The sequence below is a fragment of the Anomaloglossus baeobatrachus genome, chromosome 1 (assembly GCF_048569485.1).
Source record: "Anomaloglossus baeobatrachus isolate aAnoBae1 chromosome 1, aAnoBae1.hap1, whole genome shotgun sequence".
NCBI classification, from domain to species: domain Eukaryota; kingdom Metazoa; phylum Chordata; class Amphibia; order Anura; family Aromobatidae; genus Anomaloglossus; species Anomaloglossus baeobatrachus.
The window spans coordinates 475382222-475401443 of record NC_134353.1 but is presented as its reverse complement, the minus strand read 5'-3'; the positions used below and the strand labels follow the sequence as shown (position 1 = coordinate 475401443).

Below are 19222 nucleotides of genomic sequence, written 5' to 3'. Positions count from 1 at the left end.
GATATTGCTATATGAAGGGCACCAAGATGGGGAACATTGCTATAATAAAGGGACCAGGATGGAGGACATTGCAATAAGAAGGGGACCAGGATAAGGGGACATTCCTACAAGATGGGGACCAGTATGGGGATATTGCTACAACATGGGGACCAGGATGGGGGAAATTGATTTAAAAAGGGGACCAGAATGGAGGACATTGCTATAAAAAGGGGACGAGGAAGGTGGGATGATTGTTATAAGAAAGGGACCAAAATGGGGGACATTGCTATAAGAAGGGGACCAGGATGGAGGACATTGCTATAAGAAGGGGACCAGGGTAGCATTAATACAAGAGACATTATTACAAAAAAATGGGGACCAGTATGGGAGATATTATTAGAAGACGGGAAATAATTACAGGACGAGAGACATTATTACATAATTGGGGACATTATGCTAGAATTACTAACTAGGGTTAGTTGTTAAACATGTCATAAACAGCCCTGTGTGAGGCTGAGGGGGAAATAAAAAATAAAAAAAATAAATGTAAAAATGAAAAATTAATTAAAAATAAAGACAAACAAAAATCATGTTTTATGTAAAGACTGTAGTAAAAGTAAAAAAATAATCTGTACAAAAAACACATGATAAAACATTATTAAAAATAAAAAATGCCAAAAATGATCAAAATGTTATATATAAAATAAAAATTGGTTTCTAAAAGCATCGTCTTGTCCGACACATAACGTGGCCCATGATATTACATTTTTTTCCGTGTGTGGCCCATTTACCCAGTTGAGCTTGAGACCCCTGATGCAAGGCATAAAACTGCAGGGTGGACAACGTTGTTAATGACAGTGTGATATTTAATCTCCACCCTCTCATTTTTATTTTCTATTATGTAAAGTGGTGACCTGGCATTGCATGCATAGTGTCACAAACATGGACACAGCAGTTATATTCACTGGGAAGGAAAAGCATGGCATAATTCACTCCAAGTTGTATTGAAGTCTGGAAGGTATACCCTATCCGTTGATAGGTATGCCCTATCCTACCCTATCCTAATTGCTGGGGGATGTACAGATGGGACCCCCACTCATCTTGAGAATGGAGTGGTAATTGATCATGCGATGCGCTGTGCACAGTTGGTCTTCGGCACTTCCATAAGAATGAATGGTGCGGCAAAGATCACGATTGACCACCGCTTCACAGGGTGCTCTTCAGAGTCCCGATTCTCTGGATCAGTGAAAGTCCCAGAACTTAGGAAATTTTTCTCTAACTGATGGATTAGGGATAAACTTCCAAACTTGAGAATACCCTTTTAAACCTACCACTGGTCCTTAGACAATGTGGCCTAGATAGGATATGTCACCCAACCTACAAGTCTAGATGCTTGTCAGTAAAAGTGTGTGCAATGACACCATTGAGCTTCAGTAACACTCACTTTGCTTCAAGGACATCTCCGCGAATTAAACGCAACTTCCGGAAAAATGACAGAGACACCAGAGCATAAGATCGTCTTATCTTGAGATATCCAGTAATCTCTTCTATTAGACCAAGATTTGCTTCTAATTCAGCAGCAATATTATCTGAAGAAAAAAAAAATAAGTGTATTACACAACTAGTGAAAAAAAACAGAAACATCCCCAACCAATTGAATGTTGCCTGCATGGTCACAAAAATGTAAAGAGACAGGCCATTCTCAAATAGCACGTGCCTTTGGTGAGGCTTGCCCTGTAGTGATGTAACAAGTAACAGGAACTGGAAAATGTTGTATATAAGCCTACTGAGATGCAGCAAGTCAACACTTCATTGCCATCAACCTGATATTTTCTGTGCCATGTGCCACTAATTTTATACACCAAGATTGGGCCTTTGTCTCTATGGATTCTCTTCTTTTTCTTTGGATTTCTAACCAGTGGAGCATGCACAGCAGGAGTGATGGCTATACATATCTGCGGTCGCTAGCCGTACCCCTTTATAGCTAGTAGGAACATAGGGGGCCCGATTCAACCTTCCTCCACCAGTTCTACATTTCGTCACTAAATCATTTATAATCGACAATGTTGTGTACTGAGGAAATCATCCAGCCCTGATATAAAAGCGGTTCTAGTATCTGATGCCATTTTGGAGGTACACCTCATGTTTTCATCACTTTCTATTGCATTTTTTGAGAGAGGTACGGCAGCTGAAACACAGTAACGCTACAGACTGAGTTTTCTTTTCTTGAAGCCGTTTACTGTCTGTGCGAACATGGTGATACCAAATGTAAGTAACAGGCACGTAGCTATTTAAAGGGAACCAAACATCAGGATTTTCATGTATAAGGTGCAGCCAGTGCAGCACTGGCACTATGAGGCCAGTATATAAGTATATAATATAATATAATATATATATATATATATATATATATATATATATTACTATATACATATACTATATATACAGTATATGTATATAGTGTGTACATACCATCAGGGGGCAGCTCGGGTGTTTAGGCAGTGAAATCCAACTTTATAAAGTTTGAAAAATCAAGCACTTTTTGATTGCCGTGTGCACCTCTCTCCTATTGTGCACGTGTATCCCCACCCCCATCCCCCCCGCCGCCTGTTCCTCCCTCTCTGGTTGTATTCAAATTTCTCTCTTCAGAAACATGGCGCCAGAGTTGGCACCTGCGCATAGCGCTTATGTCAGGCGCCATGTTTCTCAAGCCCGCAGTAGCTAGTATTACCTGCAGCTATGATATCGTGCCTGCTGATGTTTGGTTCCCTTTAATCACTGATAGCAGCATTCAGTGGCATCTGAATGTATAGGTAGCAGCAATCAGAGATAGTGCCGGTTGCTACTGTTAGGCCTTGTGCGCACACCACACTGCAGTGTATACTGCATGTATGACCTTCCCGAGTAAAGTCTATGAGAAATCCGATAGACTGTGCGCACGATGCTGCTTTTTGGCCTGCAGTTTTGGGGGCAGAAGAAAGAAGCAGCATGTCACTTCTTTTCTGTGTTTTTCCATTGAATACAGTGAAAAAACACATGGGCAAAAACGCACCAAAAACGTGGCAAAAATGCCGAAGTCTTTTTATGTTTTTTTTTCTGGCAGAGGTGCGTTGTTCGATGGAGAAACAAAACTGCGGTGTGCGCACATACCCTTAGACTAGATTCACGCGACTGTATTTTTGAACTAATGTTACCGACCTCACTGTATACGCCTGATGTATGATGCAAATATGCGTCATGTACCAGCAGGGGATAAGGCCCTCATACACATCAGATTATAGTATGTTACTAGCTGAAAAATCGTAAATAATAATAAAAAATAAAATAAAATAAAAACACAGCAAACTTCATTTCAGACAACGAGAGTCATTCGCATAAAGTAATCATTTGTTGTTAAGTTTTTACTTTAGAAACAAATCTCTTAGGTACAGATTGTTCATTTTCATCAATTTAATCTAATGTGCATGAGGCCTTACAGAGAATGTGTCCTTAAAAATGTATTTTTTCAACAATTACTTAGATGTAAAGTATTAATAAAAAAAATATATTGGTATAAAGCTCAAAAAATAATTTAAATAGTGTTGATATTTTCCACTTTTAAACACTAGGTGGAGCAGTTGCTCAAATTTACCAAGAAAACAGTGGTAGTGCATCTGCTCACATGTGTCTTCCCTTCCGGGCATCATAGGGAGGATGAAGTTTAGGATCACAGTGCCGAGACATTTTATTGGTGACTAAAGACATGTGAACAGTGTCCCCAAGGATGGCTGGCTGCACAGATTCTGTTAGTTGGTGGTGTTTGCTGTATCATACGCTGGGGTTAGATGCACAGACTGTATCACAAGCTGAAAATTAGATACGTGGACAGTAACAGGCGCTGGAGACTAGGTACGCTAAATGCATCACACACAGGGGATGAGATATACAGAGTTTTGGTTAGATGCGCAGCTCTGTGGACCATGTCACACATGATGGGGTTCGATACATGGCTCAGCGGATGGTATCACACATCACGGGATGCGATACGTGGCTCAGCTGACCATGTCACATATGCTGAGGATGAGATGCTGGCTCTGCTCAGTCAGTGTAACGCCTCATTCAGATGTCTGCACTGCAGGTACATATGATTTATACCGCTGCATCTACACAAGGACTCTGATGCACTTTGCAGACACAGCAAAAAAGCCTCATTCATACATCCCTGCACACGTCTGAAAGAGGCGTTATACTGACTGAGCAGAGTCAAATCAGTGATCAAAGCGCAGCAGCGTGATTACATTGCTGTGGTCTGAACACTGTATTGACAGCAGCTGCGAATGAATGTCGGTAGCCTGACATACTACATGCTCAGGGTACCGAGCTGTTCTCACCGCTGAAAGAACTACCCGCCACAGGGCTGCTTCCACTGTTCAGAGCAGGGCTGCGGTAGTCATTTCTTCCAGCAGTCAGAGCAGCTCAGAAGCCTGAAATTAGTAGTACAATGCCAGGCTGATGACTAGCGCTCACCACCGTGGCCCTGGAGCTCCTGTCACTGCCTAGCCTATATGCACTGCCTTCACCCTGTTGCGGCTCCTTTTTCTCTCCTGGCTGTCACCGCTTACCACTAACACTGTGTGAACAGTGACGGGGAAATTATAGTTCAGAGCACTTCTCTAGATTACAATAAAATGGGGCCCAACTCCTCCTACAGCTGAGAGCTGGACAGCCCAGAGATCTTGCCTAATTCATAGCGGAGAAAGCCACAATGTAGGAGATGCGGTCAGACACTGACTTTACACTCCTATGCTCAGGGGGCTGTTGTATTTGCAGGAAATGTTATGCTCACTTACACACCAGCAAATAAAAATGGTTGACCCTAGCACCTGCAGAAAAGATTAAATAAGTGGACTCTTATATACAACGTTCTAACATGCTGTATAACAGCCCAGGCCGCTCTGTAGAACATAAAAATCACTTTAGAATACCCACCTAATGTTCGCGCTGCAGTGGATTTGGGTCAGATGGGCATCTCTGTTCTCCGGTGCCGGCATTGCCTCTTTCGGCCATCTTCGTCTTCTTTCTGATGCCTGTGTGCATGACGCATCCTACGTCATCCACACTCGCCGGTCCCGTGCAGGCACACTACAATACTTTCAATACAGATCAAAGTGCGCCTGCGCAGGACCTCAACGCCAGCGAGTGTGGATGACGTAGGACACGTCATGCACCCCGGCTACAGAAGGAAGACAAAGATGGCCGAAAGAAACGGTGCCGGCACCAGACAACGGAGACGTCCAACTCCACCGCAGCAACCGTTAGCTAAGTATGTTTTTTACATTCTACACAGCGGTCTGGGCTCTTATATACAGGATGTTAGAATGCTGTGTATAAGAGCCCACTGGTGGTGGCCGCAGCTTATAGGCCCCAAATCTGGTGATAGGTTCCCTTTAAGATACAGCTAGCACCTATGCAAAAGTGTTTCCAGGGGAATTGGTCACTGTTTGATAGAATGGATGAATACTCACTGCCACCCCGGATATTGATGGCTAAACTCCCACTGATTACTGTGCATCCTCTCAGATCTTGAGCAGACGTAACGGAATCTATAACCTTCTCCTTTTCTTTCACGACACAAACTTTAGGACAAGGACCTTCACATGGTTCACAAGTTAGACTATGGGAACAACAAGAAAAAAGCATGAATTACACATAGAAACCAGCCTAAGTCTCTGACATGAAAAATATTGTAAAAGCATTAATATATACCCTAATACTACCATATATATTACATTTGAAAGCACAGTTCTATAACATACTAAGAGGAGGGGCTGCTGATAAGTGTTTGGCTTTACCCAGAAAGAACAAGATAGGATAATGAAACTTTACATTTATTCCACATACTCTCCACTGATGTCAGCACACTTCTTACATCAGTACTCCAAGTTCTGTAAGCCTAGCAAAAAGAATTTCGGTTGTGCCTCAAACCAGGCATCTGTAGCAGCCATGGCATCAGAAATGATGTGAAAGTTGGTACCCTTGAGGTGTTTCTTCAGGTTTGGAAACAGATGATAGTCTGAGGAAGCTAGATCTGGCGAATAAGGTGGGTGGTCAACCAGCTGGAAGCCCAGCTCTGCCAGTTTTGCTGTGGTCGCTTGTGCACTGTGAGCAGAGGCATTGTCTTGCAGGAACAAGATTCCTTTAGACAGCTTGCTGCACCTTTTGGCCTTCAGAGCTGCCTTTAATTGGTCCAAAAGTTCAATGTAATACCTTGCATTGATGGTGATACCCTTTTGAATATAGTCCACTAGCAGCACGCCCTCCTTATCCCAGAACACACATGCCATCCCCTTTGTGGCTGATTTTTGCACCCTGAACTTCTTTGGACGAGGAGAACCACTGTGCCTCCACTCTTTTGACTGCTCCTTGTTTTCAGGGTCATACAAATAGATCCAGGTCTCATCCATAGTGACCAGTCGATCCAGGACGATCTTATCAGTCCGGAAACGCTGACAAATGGACCGGGAAGTTTTCACTCGCATGCTTCACTGATCTGTTGTCAGACATTTGGGGACCCCTTTGCAGATCGCTTCCTCATATCCAAATGTTCATGGATAATGACACAAACACGTTCACGGGAAATCCCCATGATGTCTGCTATTGCTTTAGCTGAAATTTGTGGATTCTCCAGTATGAGATTGTGCACAGCATTAACAATCTCCAGAACAACAACCACCCTCTGTCGTCCATGACGCTCCTCATCATTGGTGCTGAAGTGGCCCGTTTTAAATTTGGTAACCCAGTTCTTAACTGTGGAATATGAAGGGCTTTGATCCCCCAATGTCTGCAACATATCACCATGAAAATCCTTTGCGGACTTTCCTTGCAGAAACAAGAATTTTATCACTCCTCTGATCTCTGTTGCTGTGAATATCGCATTAGACTCCGACATTTTGTTTTCCCGCGTGAGTAGAACACTGTTGCCATAAGCAACAAACACAAAATTTTGAAAACATATATTAGACACATAAAGCTTTCATGTGATATAACATTCGTTACCATAGAAACAAAAAAACGACCACAAGGTCAAAGACTTATCAGCAGCCCCTTGTGGACCCTATATTTTTCAATAATGAAATTCCAATGGTGACACCACAAATGTATATAAATGTGACTCCATCCAACACTTCTGTTTGAGGGCAGAAACCGATAATGCAGATGAGCTACTTACGTGGTAGCGTTGGTGGTGTATCCAGATGGGCACTCCGCTATGCACTCACCCTTGTGAATGACATACCGTGGACAGGAGCTATCCGTGGAATTCTGACACTTATTGTGAAGTATACGACATTCATTGAAACTGATGCAACGCCATCCTTGGAAACTGTAGGAGCTCGATGGGCAAGACTCGACACATTTTCCCTCGTGAAGGAAATTACGACATGCCACACACTTAGTTGGATCGTTTGGTTCCAGGCAGCTCCCGAGGCATTCACTGTGACAACACCGCTCATCGGATGTACAACCATGGTACTTGCACGCAGCCGGACAAACTGTCAAAGAAAGAGAAAACAAAAGATTGAAAAAAGGAAAGTGGTTGCTCATTAGAAGCATTTTTTTTATCGCCTCCCCTTCTTATATGCTGATGATCCTGCTCTGTGTTGCAGTCCTTAAGCAGAACTAATAATATAAAAGTATCGGCTAATTGCTTGTAAGTGACTGCACTAATGATCCGGAGAATGTATCATAATCATGAACATATGGCAGACACATCCAAACCGCCGTGGTCCACTAGGGAGGGTCGCCTGCACTGGCAGCTATCACTCCATTAATCTGATCACAAGTCCCTACTATTCTAGGAGGGGGGGATAAATACTGTGGTGTTCTATCCTTTTAAACCTGTTTTATTGAATTCACAGCTCAAGGATACAATACAATAAATAAGGTAAAAAGATACAAAGTGTATACGTGTTATTTGTAAGCATATACTGACATATGTAGCAATAACGATACAAATGAGAATACAGAAGATACAAAGTGTATACGTGTTATTTGTAAGCATATACACACATATGTAGCAATAACGATACAAATGATTACATGCTCCAAGTGGGAATGCAGAAGATACAATGTGTATAGACGCCGGTCCATGATGAAGGCAAGGAGAACATCTCTGATTTTCTACATAATAATAGGGATGTAGGTGTTTACGGCTCCACACACAGGGTAGTGCTGACAGCGCACATCTGAATGAGGACATAAGCAGATAAGGTCACTGAGCACAGTACTACATCTCCTCCAGTCCTGCTGCACTCCACTCCAGGACTCCACATCTACCAAAGTGCCGCCCTTATACTTAACCAATGGCCAGCTTGCTGGAAACAGCCCAGCCAGGGATCTGCCCTCCTTTTTTTTGCAACACCCCCTTCTCTTCCAAAGCTTCCCCCCTGCCCACTAAACCTTAATGTGCTTGGGTAAAAAGGAACTACAGTATGTGAATAACCCTTTCAATGCTAGGTGTGGCTAACAAGTGAATGGGGAAGTGCACGGTACACATGTTAGTGTACATTGCTGCAGGGTAATTAGGAGGGAGCCATACCATGAGGAAGGAGAAGAAAAGACAGTAGCACAGTGCTGGGGAAAAGGAAGTACACATAGCAGATAGGGAGGCCCAATGGGGACTGGAATGGCCGTGTCTGTAAAGCGCTGTGGAATATGACGGCGCTATATAAGCAGCAAAACAAACATGTCAGCTGCAGCCAGCATTCTGTAGTGTGCTCCGGCAGCTCCTGCACACGTCAGCTAATATGTTTACATAGAGGAAAGCTCCAATGTGACTGTGATGAGGACTTATAATGGATTTCTACATATACAGATAACAGGCACATGACACATTATCAATGTGCTCTAACATGCAAGAAATGGCACACACTGTACAAGACGCACACATGGAGAGACTGTATTATGCCACATAGCGCGTATCAGTACCGTATATGCACAGTACTTTACACCACGTATAGAATGAGCTTGCCGCACTACGAGTCCTTGCAGATAAGCACCGGACGCTACAGTCTTGTAGGCTTCCCTTACACTTTGTTTGTGGCTCGTAAGCAATTTCAATGAATTCTATACATTTTTTAAAGCCTCCTTTGGACATCCAGCCTGATGGAATATTGATTAGCCGCAGTCAGTGGCCACTCACCGGATGCAACAATTCACGTCACTCTCTGGGAACAGAGGCGCCGACATTGCTGGCGCAGGAGAGTATAGATTGGGTTTATTTTAATCAAGCTGGAAGAGGACGGTGGTGGACAACACCTCTGACTGCAGCATAAAAAAATTCATGGCTACATCTCACAGTTGTACTCAGATATAAAGCTCCAACGCTGCCACAAATGCTGGCAATCAAGATCACCTGGTGTGATCTTGATTGCCGGAACTGATGCATTGGTGGCTGGGATCGCCGATGCGCATGTGCCGCATATGGAATATTACTGGACCCCCTGCATTATAAAGCATATATAAAGTCACCTTGTCACACAGTGTGTCATGGCCCCCCCCGAGGAAGCCCTACACAAAACATGCATTGGGGTTGGTGACTCACTGACCAGTACAGGGAACACCATGGGTAAGCATGTAATTTTTGTATACTCTGCATAACTGGCTGTTTTACTCTATTCTAAAGTAATAAGAGACAAAATAGCTGAAGCCTGCTGAAGTGTAGCAGTCACAGCAGCCATGAGCTTTTACACTAAAGACCTATAGCTTTAAGTTGGCCTCCTTTGTGCAAGAGGAAAAGAGAAGAAACCCTCTTTAATCTGATCCAGGGCCTCTGACATGTTCGGTAATTGCAGACATACTGCATACCAAAGACATGGGTGGAAACACGCGTTGGGGTCGGTGACTCACTGACCAGTACAGGGAACACTATGGGTAAGCATGTCATTTTTGTATACTCTGCATAACTGACTGTTTTACTCTATTCTAAAGTAATAAGAGATCCACTGAGCTCTTGGAGCCATATTAGGATCAATTTATGGGTAGCAGCATATTAAATTAGATTCAATAGGTATAGATGAGCATACGGCATCTCAGAGCCTATTTCCCATTATATATTTTTTTGTATGTGTGTCATGTGATTCATCTTTTTGTGTACCACACCTGTACCTGCATATGTATGGTCACCTTTTTAGCATTTTTTTCATTAATTTGTTTAATAAAGCAATATATTTTTATACATAAAATGGAGTTTGAACTCTTTTTCTCTATCGGATATATTATTGTATGAGCTCTTGATTGATATTATTGATGGTGCAGTTTTGGGATACTGATTACACTAAATCTAACTGTATGCCACCCCAACAGAGGACTCTTGGCCACCAGCAAGTGAATGGGGGCTACCACATAATTCATAGTGTGAACACTGCCTTAAAATGAGTCCTGAAAGTGCAGCTACCTATATATTTTTATCAAAAGTAAAAGATCATCAGAACCATGAAGAGTTTTTTGCTTTTTGCTACAGGTTTTACAACAAAAAAGTGTGGCCTCAGATAACACTGGAACAATAGATGAAATAGCTGAAGCCTGCTGAAGTGTAGCTGTCACAGCAGCCATGAGCTTTTATGCTAAAGATCTACAGCTTTAAGCTGCGCTGCCTTTGTGCAAGAGGAAAAGAGAAGAAATCGTCTTTTTCCAGTAATCTGATCCAGGGCCTCTGACAAGGCCGGTAATTCCAGCCATACTGCATACCAAAGACATGGGTGTCTGACTGTCAATTACAAAATGGAGCCCTCGCAGAAAAGCCGAGGCAGAAAGACGGCAGAAAAGAAGCATTTTTACAAATGGAGCTTGTTATGTGGCTTTTTCAAGAAATGTCAGCTCAATTAGGAAAAGGAAGCCTCCATAATAGCAGTGCCATGCATGCATAGCAATTCCTTAATACTGCATCTCCTAACCTGAGGGAAATGTTATTTGGAGTTGTAAGGTGATTGCAAATACAGGTATTTATTTAAAAGGAATCTGTCTTCAGGTTTTTGCCACGTAATCTAAGAGCAGCATAATGTAGGGGTGATTCCAAGGTTGTATCACTTATGGGGCTGCTTACTACGGTTTTGAAGAAATCACTGTTTTATCAGCAGGAGGTTATAATGGACTACTTGGCCTGCTGCCTGGTAGTCCTTCATATTCATGTGTAGGGTGTCGTGGGGCAGTAGTCGTGGGATTTACTCCAGATGACCTGGCACGCTGTATGAAATACCCAATGCTGGCTGGGTGTGTGAACTTGCGTCTTGTGGGCCATTCGCCTGGCCAAGACCACATAACGACTCAGGAGACCACTAGGTCATCTTACACAACAACTCTGCAACAAGTTCATAGATGAGATAGTGAACACATAGCTTCCAAGTAGTTCCATTTGTACACAGCAGTCTCAAACACAGTCTCAATTCCCACTCGGTTGCCTCTATTTGCACTGGTCCTATGAGTCCCAGCTCCGCCCTGTCCACCACAACAGTAGAGTTGATGACAGTCCTTCCATGTCTCTTCTTATAGAGGACTGGGTATCATGCCTCTTCTTATAGAGGACTGGGTATGGGGGGTTTTGACACTATGGCGAAGCAGAGATTAGGCTCTTTTGACACTTCAGGGGAGATCATGCCAGGGTAAGCCAACTACTGTCACGCCAGTTGGGATGAACTTGTTACCTTGATGACTAGGGACCTGGCTACTAAAGTACTGTCCTCCGGCTCCTTCAGTCTGGAGCAGCTCCATTCAAGGGTCGGTCTCTAGCCTCACTGTTTCTGCTCAATGTCTCACCAACACTTGAGGATCACGCCATCTCCGTTCTGGTCTCCTTCCTTCTCCTGCCTTGTCACCCACTGCATATGGCCTCGAGAGCCTACAGACTATACGTCTGTCTCTATTACACACAGAGTCTTCACCAATGTTCTTGAAGGAATTGTCCTTTACCCCATCAGTTTGCTCCTGTCCGACCAATGCTCCTTTACACCAATTCCACTACCACCCTCTGTTACTCTCCCATCTTTTGAGGTTCACTCCGTACGCATTTACATCCCCTCCAACCTTCACCTGGCTGTCATTTACCGCCCTCCAGGGCCAGCCACTGCCTTTTTTGACCATTTCACCACCTGGCTACTACACTTCCTTTCCACCAACATCCCCACCATCATCATGAGTGACTTTAACATCCCCATTGACACTTCCCACTCATCTGTCTCCAAGCTTCTACACTCGCTTCCTCCTTTGGCCTCACCCAATGGTCTTCTGCAGCTACTCACAAAGATGGCCACACGCTGGACCTCATCTTCACTCGCCTCTGTTCCCTATCTAACCTCTCTAACTCACCTCTCCCCCTGTCTGAACACAACCTACTCACATTCTCTTCCCTCTCTTCTCCAACTACGCAACCCCCCCTCCACAAACTTTCACACCCTCGCAGAAATATAAAACACCTTGATTTACACGCCCTTTCTCAGTCCCTTCTCCCTCTCACAGACATTGCATTTCTACACGATGCAGATGCTGCTGCAACTTTATACAACACTACAATCTCTGTGGCTCTCGAACCAGCCGCCCCCCTCACACACACGAAAACCCGCACAATCAACAGGCAACCCTGGCACACGAGGCAGACTAAAGAACTGAGACGGGCTTCCAGAATTGCTGAGCGCAGATGGAAGAGGTCTCATTCCACTGAGCACTTCATTGCATATAAAGAGTCCCTGACCACTTTCAAGTCCACACTCACTGCTGCAAAACAAACCTACTTCTCATTCCCCATATCCTCTCTCTCACAACCCTAAACAGCTATTCAACACTTTCAATTCTCTCCTCCGTCCTCCAGCACCACCTCCCTCTCCTCTCCTCTCAGCTGAAGACTTTGCCTCTTTCTTCAAGCAGAAGATTGACACCATCAGAGCAAGCTTTGGCCCACAATCACCACAGCCCCTTCATCATAGCTACTCAGCCTTCTTCCTCCAAATCCAGCTTCTCGACCATGATAGAAAACAATCTTTCCACTCTACTCTCAAGATCACATCTAACAACCTGTGCACTGGACCCGCTCCCATCACACCTCATCCCCAACATCACCGCAGTCCTCATCCCAGCCTTAACCCATCTCTTCAACCTATCACTAACAACTGGTGTATTCCCTTCATGCTTTAAACATGCCTCTATTACACCCATCCTCAAAAAGCCCTCCCTTGACCCATTCTCTGTGTCAAACTATCGCCCCATATCACTTCTCCCCTATGCCTCAAAACTACTAGAACAGCATGTCCATCTTGAACTGTCCTCATACCTCTCCTCCTGCTCCCTCTTTCACCAGCTACAATCTGGCTTCGACCGCATCATTCCACTGAAACTGCCGTAACTAAAGTCACTAATGACCTACTAACCGCCAAAGCCAAGCAACACTACTCTATCCTCCTCCTACTGGACCTGTCCTCTGCCTTCGACACAGTTGACCATTCCCTCCTACTACAGATTCTCTCATCTCTGGGCATCACAGACTTGGTCCTATCTTGGATATCCTCATACCTAACCGACCGAACTTTCAGCGTCTCCCATTCTCACACCACTTCCTCATCTCGCCCCCTATCTGTCGGTGTCCCCCAAGGCTCAGTTCTTGGACCCCTGCTGTTCTCCATCTACACCTTCGGCCTGGGACAGCTCATAGAGTTCCACGGCTTCCAGTATCATCTCTATGCCGATGACACACAGATCTACCTCTCTGCACCTGACATTACCTCTCTACTAACCAAATTTCCACAATGTCTGTCTGCTATTTCATCCTTCTTCTCTGCACGATTCCTAAAGCCTAACATGGACAAAACAGAGCTCATTGTCTTTCCTCCTCCTCCTCACTCATCTCCTCCAACAAGCCTTTCCATCAAACTCGATGGTTGCTTACTCTCCCCAGTCTCACAAGCTCGTTGCCTTGGAGTGACCCTCGACCCTGCTCCATCCTTCAAGCCACACATCCAAGCCCTCTTCAACTCATGCCGATTACAACTCAAAAACATCTCCCGGATCCGTGCTTTCCTTAACCAAGAATCAGCAAAAACATTAGTGCATGCCCTCATCATCTCCCGCCTCGACTACTGCAACCTCCTGCTCTCTGGCCTCCCTTCCAACACTCTTGCACCCCTCCAATCTATCCTAAACTCTGCGGCCCGCTTAATCCACCTCTCCCCTTGCTACTCCCCAGCCTCGCCACTCTGCCAATCCCTTCACTGGCTTCCCATCACCCAACGTATCCAGTTCAAAACACTAACCATGACATACAAAGCCATGCACAACCTGTCTCCTCCCTACATCTGTGACCTACACATGCAACCTCAGATCCTCACAAGATCTCCTTCTCTGCTCCTCTCTTATCTCCTCTTCCCACAATCGCGTACAAGATTTCTCCCGTGCATCCCCCATACTCTGGAACGCTCTACCTCAGCACATCAGACTCTCCCCTACCGTGGAAAGCTTCAAGAGGAACCTCAAGACCCACCTTTTCCAACAAGCCTACAACCTACAATAGCCCTCAGTCCAGTAGACAACTGCGCAACCAGCTCTGTCCTCACCTATCATACCATCACCCATTCCCTGTAGACTGTGAGCCCTCACGGGCAGGGTCCTCTCTCCTCCTATACCAGTCTGTTTTGTACTGTTAATGATTGTTGTACGTATACCCTCTTTCACTTGTAAAGCGCTATGGAATAAATGGCGCTATAATAATAAATAATAATAATAATCAGCTAATCCTCCCGTTGTGGGCTTAGTCCCAACACGTAACTACTTCCTTCGCCTACAGTCTGGTAGCCACATATAAAAAGATTACTCATTATAGATCACATTATCAGAGCTACATATCACAGGCTACACTATATATTCCACGAGAATACATTGCAAAAGATCACGTTGCAATCCATATGACACAATATTTACAAAACATGCAATACATTCACAGTGATTTTATCAAAACAAGGGCAAGCAGCCCAGTAAGTCTCCGTCGCTACATTATGCTGCTGAGATGGGGGAGCAAAAAACTGCTGACAGATTCCCTTTAAAGAAGTGGTTCACCCATATTTATTATGTGCTAGATCAATATTATGTTTAGAAACTATGTTTCTCTCAAATACAGTACCTTATGTTGGCAATAGTGCCTATGAGCGGCGCTTTTGCAGTCCGCTTTTTCCCCATCGCTTGACCCCCGGGCTCCGTGACCTCGGGGATCTGGTGATGTTACGTCAACCTCCTGATCACGTGACATCACCACGGCCGATCCCAGTCTTCCTGAGTCACTGGGCTGTGGGCGGAGTTTCACCGTTTGTCACAGCCCAGCGTGTCTCAGCTTGCAGCGCTCTGCTATGAGGGAGGAGGGAGCAGGGAGCTGATGGGTTGTCATGCTGGGCTGTGCTGAGCGGTGAAACACCACCCACAGCCAAATCAATCACGGAGATTGTGGCCGGCCACGGTGATGTCAGGTCAGCAGGAAGTTGACATGACATCACCGGATCCCCAAGGTCACGGAGCCCAAGCGATGGGAAACAGCGGTCCGCAATAGCACCTCTCACAGGCACTATTGCCAACATAGGGTATTTGAGAGAAACATTGTTTGTCAATATAATATCGACCTAGAAAATAATAAATATGGGTGAACCACTTCTTTAAATACATTTCAGTTATTTTTTGACAGGGTCAGAAAATCAATTTGTGACCAGAGAGATCGAACATGGCCTTGACGTTAGCTTTTTGACAATGGGGCACTGAAATATTGTTTTGAGCACCAAGTGAGATTTTCTGGAGGGAATTCTGGGTGTCTGCGGATATAAAATGTATGCAACTGCTGAAGGGACCAGTGTTCACCATCAATACCAGACCACAGAGCACAGTGTGTAAAAAAAAAAAAAAAAAAATTATTTTTAATTTATGTTTTACCAGAATGTTGCAAAAGAAAAAATAAAACAAAAACTAAAACAAACCGCAAAGTGTGAATACAGAGGAAAGATGAAACGAAAGGGACTTGCGGGCAAACAATAACTTGTGTTCTGTACTATTGCTCACTTGACAGCTCTCAGGAGTAGAGTTGAGCGCATAGTCAAAAATCCGGGTCCGGCGGCTACCCGGCGGGTTGAGAAAGAAGTCCGGATCCGATCCGGAGTTCAGCCCCATATATGCCAAAGGGGAGTGGAATGGGAGAGAGGGAGAGGGAAAAAACAAACAAACAAAAAAAAAAAAACACCGGATCCGGATCGTGCACCTAGAATCCCGCGTCTGGGTCAGACACGAATCTGCCGCCCAAACCGTGCGGATCCGGATTTTGCCGGTCCGGGTCCGCTCAACACTGCTCAGGAGCAATCTCCCTAGAATATACACAGGTAGGTAACCATAGGGCCTGCCATAAGCTGGTGTCTATACGGATTGAGAATAGCCATTTGGTTACAACCTGTCCAGTCCTTGTCCCATCACAGCGCCATTACTAGGAGCCAGAGGTCAGGGAATAGGTGAATGGAGAACACAGAGGTTCAGTAATGGAGACACACCAGAAATGGAGGGAGGAGGAGAGGGAACTTCTCACAGCTGCATACATTCCATGCTTAGAATTGTTGCTTTCTGAAAGGTCAGTAACCCTTTCAGTGTCAGGAGAAAAGATTGCATGTTTTACAGTAAAGGAACAGTGTTGATCAAGTAAGGCTGAGCTACTGCTCCCTTTTGTCAGCCACTTCAGACGAGGGGGAGGCTCAATGTAGAGAATAGGGACAGAAGCCATTACTTTTTCCCTGGTTCAGACCAATAAGGGACAGAGTGTGATTTGCACTAGGTACTGATTTTTAATTTAAAAGGAACCTGTCACATGTAAAAACGTTATAACCTGCAGATATTGGGTTACTCTGCATTTCAAACTTGCTGAACCCCGCTGCCGGGAGGAAATTAACTTTATTCCCCCAGCAGCGTTCCGGTTTCAGTCACGGGGGCGGCACCGGCGAGGGTTCAGTCACCGCTCTGTGTATGGAGAGTAGCAACCAATTATCAGTCAGTACAGGGGGCCTGGTTACAGCCGTCACTTTCCACACACAGTGTGTCCCCGTGACTGAAACCAGAACACAGCCGGTGTAAACGGGAGGAAGTTCATTTTCTCCCAGCATCAAAACGCCGATTAACCCCATACCTGCAGGATAATAGCATTTTTACACGTGACAGGTTCCTTTGAACAAATTTTATTTTGGACTGGTCAAAATGGGATTTTTGGGCATTTGGCTATTCGATTTAGTACACTACTGTAACAAATATGGAAACCATTAGTGTAGCCATGTCTGATTAAAGGTACCCAAGAGTTCAAAACAGAGTGCCTAGTCACACAGAGCCCATTACCTCTACCTGCCTAACCTTACAGATCATCAATACAGTACATATTATGGGTGGCACGGTGGCACGGTGGCTCAGTGGTTAGTAGTGCAGTCTTGCAGCGCTGGGGTCCTGGGTTCAATTCCCACCAAGGACAACATCTGCAAGGAGTTTGTATGTTCTCTCCATGTTTGCGTGGGTTACCTACATATAGTTAGGGACCTTAGATTGTGAGCCCCGATGGGGACAGTGTTGCCAATGTATGTAAAGTGCTATGGAATTAATAGCACTATATAAATGAATAAATTATTATTATTATTATATTAAAGCACCACTCCAGAATTTTTTGTACCTGTAACTTCTGACCGGCCGTAAGTCAGAAGTTAAGACACAAGCGCTCAATGCATCTCTATTGGAGCCAGAAGGAGGCCAGAACAAGGCTCTCAGAGTACTATTGAGTTGTGACCTCCGGCGCGCCCCATAAACGATGGAGCTGCCAACAGATCAAAAATTGCTGGAGACCGACTGGAGCAATGTTGGAAACAGATGAAGACGGCGGCAGGTGAGCATAAGGCAGGGGGAAGGGGACTAATATTTAAAGCACTGAACTAAACAAAAAGCTCGAGTGGTGCCATATGCACTGCTTTCTAATGTTCTCTGATGACCTATGGAAAGTGAAACATTTCAAACAGTGTTTATCATCCAATCTTTTTCTCCTTCTGTTTGGTTTCTCTTTACTTTCCCTAAGGCCATGTTGACAAGTTCAATATTTTGGTCAGTATTTTACATTAGTGTTTCTAATCCAAAAGCAGGAGTGGGTAATAAATACAGAAGTGGTGCCGTGTTTCTATTATACTTTTCCTCTGACTGTCCCACTCCTGGTTTTGACTTGTAACTCACCAAATCCTGAATATGTGAACGTGGCTTAAGAGATACAATTTTGGCCAGCCAGGCTCTTATTTACTTGTTTTTTGTGCGAAAACAAACAAATTAATAGTTAAATGGTTGGTCCGGTACCTAAAATGTCCTTTCTAAATTTCTCTTTACACCATAACCACTTTTCTAATTCGGTTTATCATAAAATGCCCTACAATTCTCCATATCTAGCAACTGGAGATAGAAGCAAAATGTGGGCGCTGTACTCACCTCTCCTACAGCTTCCATCAGGGCAATGGAACCAGGACACGTTCAGAGGCAGCAATGTAAAAAACTGTAGTAAGTAACTGCAGCGCCGCTCCCTGGTGATGTCCTATTCCAGCAGGGATGAGAAATGCAGCGGGAGTGAGTGCAGCCCCAGCCACCCATAACGTCATATTTGATACCACTCAAACAAAACATCACAGGAGGTGCAGTAAACAAACACCTATAATAATGATATAGGGAGAACTGTAGGGTAATGTATAATAAAACGAAGAACAAAATGTTTAGGGTGCAAGATAGATATTTAGAAAGGATATTTTAGGTACTGGCCCACCTCTTTAAGCCAGTCTATGCATCAGCAGTCAAGGTGGGGTGGTTTAGCTACTGAAACAAGCATTCAGCTTCTCTTCTCGATATCCTTAGACATGAGCGAACCTGAGGTTCGGTGTTTGTACCGAACACAGACTTTACAAAAAGAAAAACAACAAAACATAGTTCCGGTGCTTTACGTATGAACAATTCTCATGCGAGCATCGCTGTGCTCGGATCCGGTCAGTGCTCAGCCCCGTGCTCACCATTTGCAGTGTTTGAATGGCTCGCACTGGGGTGTAACAACAGCGGGATCGGATGTAGAGAGCACAAAAAAATAAATAAATAAATAAATATGGAAAACCCCACTCAAGGAAGTATTCTGCTTATAGTTGGCTGTATGTGGGCAGAGTCCCGAACTGCCCAATTAGTGACTTCATTGGGGTTCAGGTCAAGT

General features: G+C 44.4%; 1 protein-coding gene across 1 annotated transcript in view; it reads right to left on the bottom strand.

Annotated features, from left to right (window-relative positions):
• Window positions 1-19222, bottom strand: part of INSR (insulin receptor) — a 110397-nt gene that overhangs the window by 56573 nt on the left and 34602 nt on the right. The window contains exons 3-5 of the mRNA XM_075314765.1: window positions 7187-7508; window positions 5484-5632; window positions 1424-1568 (exon numbers count right to left, since the gene is read on the bottom strand). Of these exons, the coding sequence (XP_075170880.1) occupies window positions 1424-1568; window positions 5484-5632; window positions 7187-7508 (616 nt within the window). The remainder of the gene's footprint in view (window positions 1-1423; window positions 1569-5483; window positions 5633-7186; window positions 7509-19222) is intronic.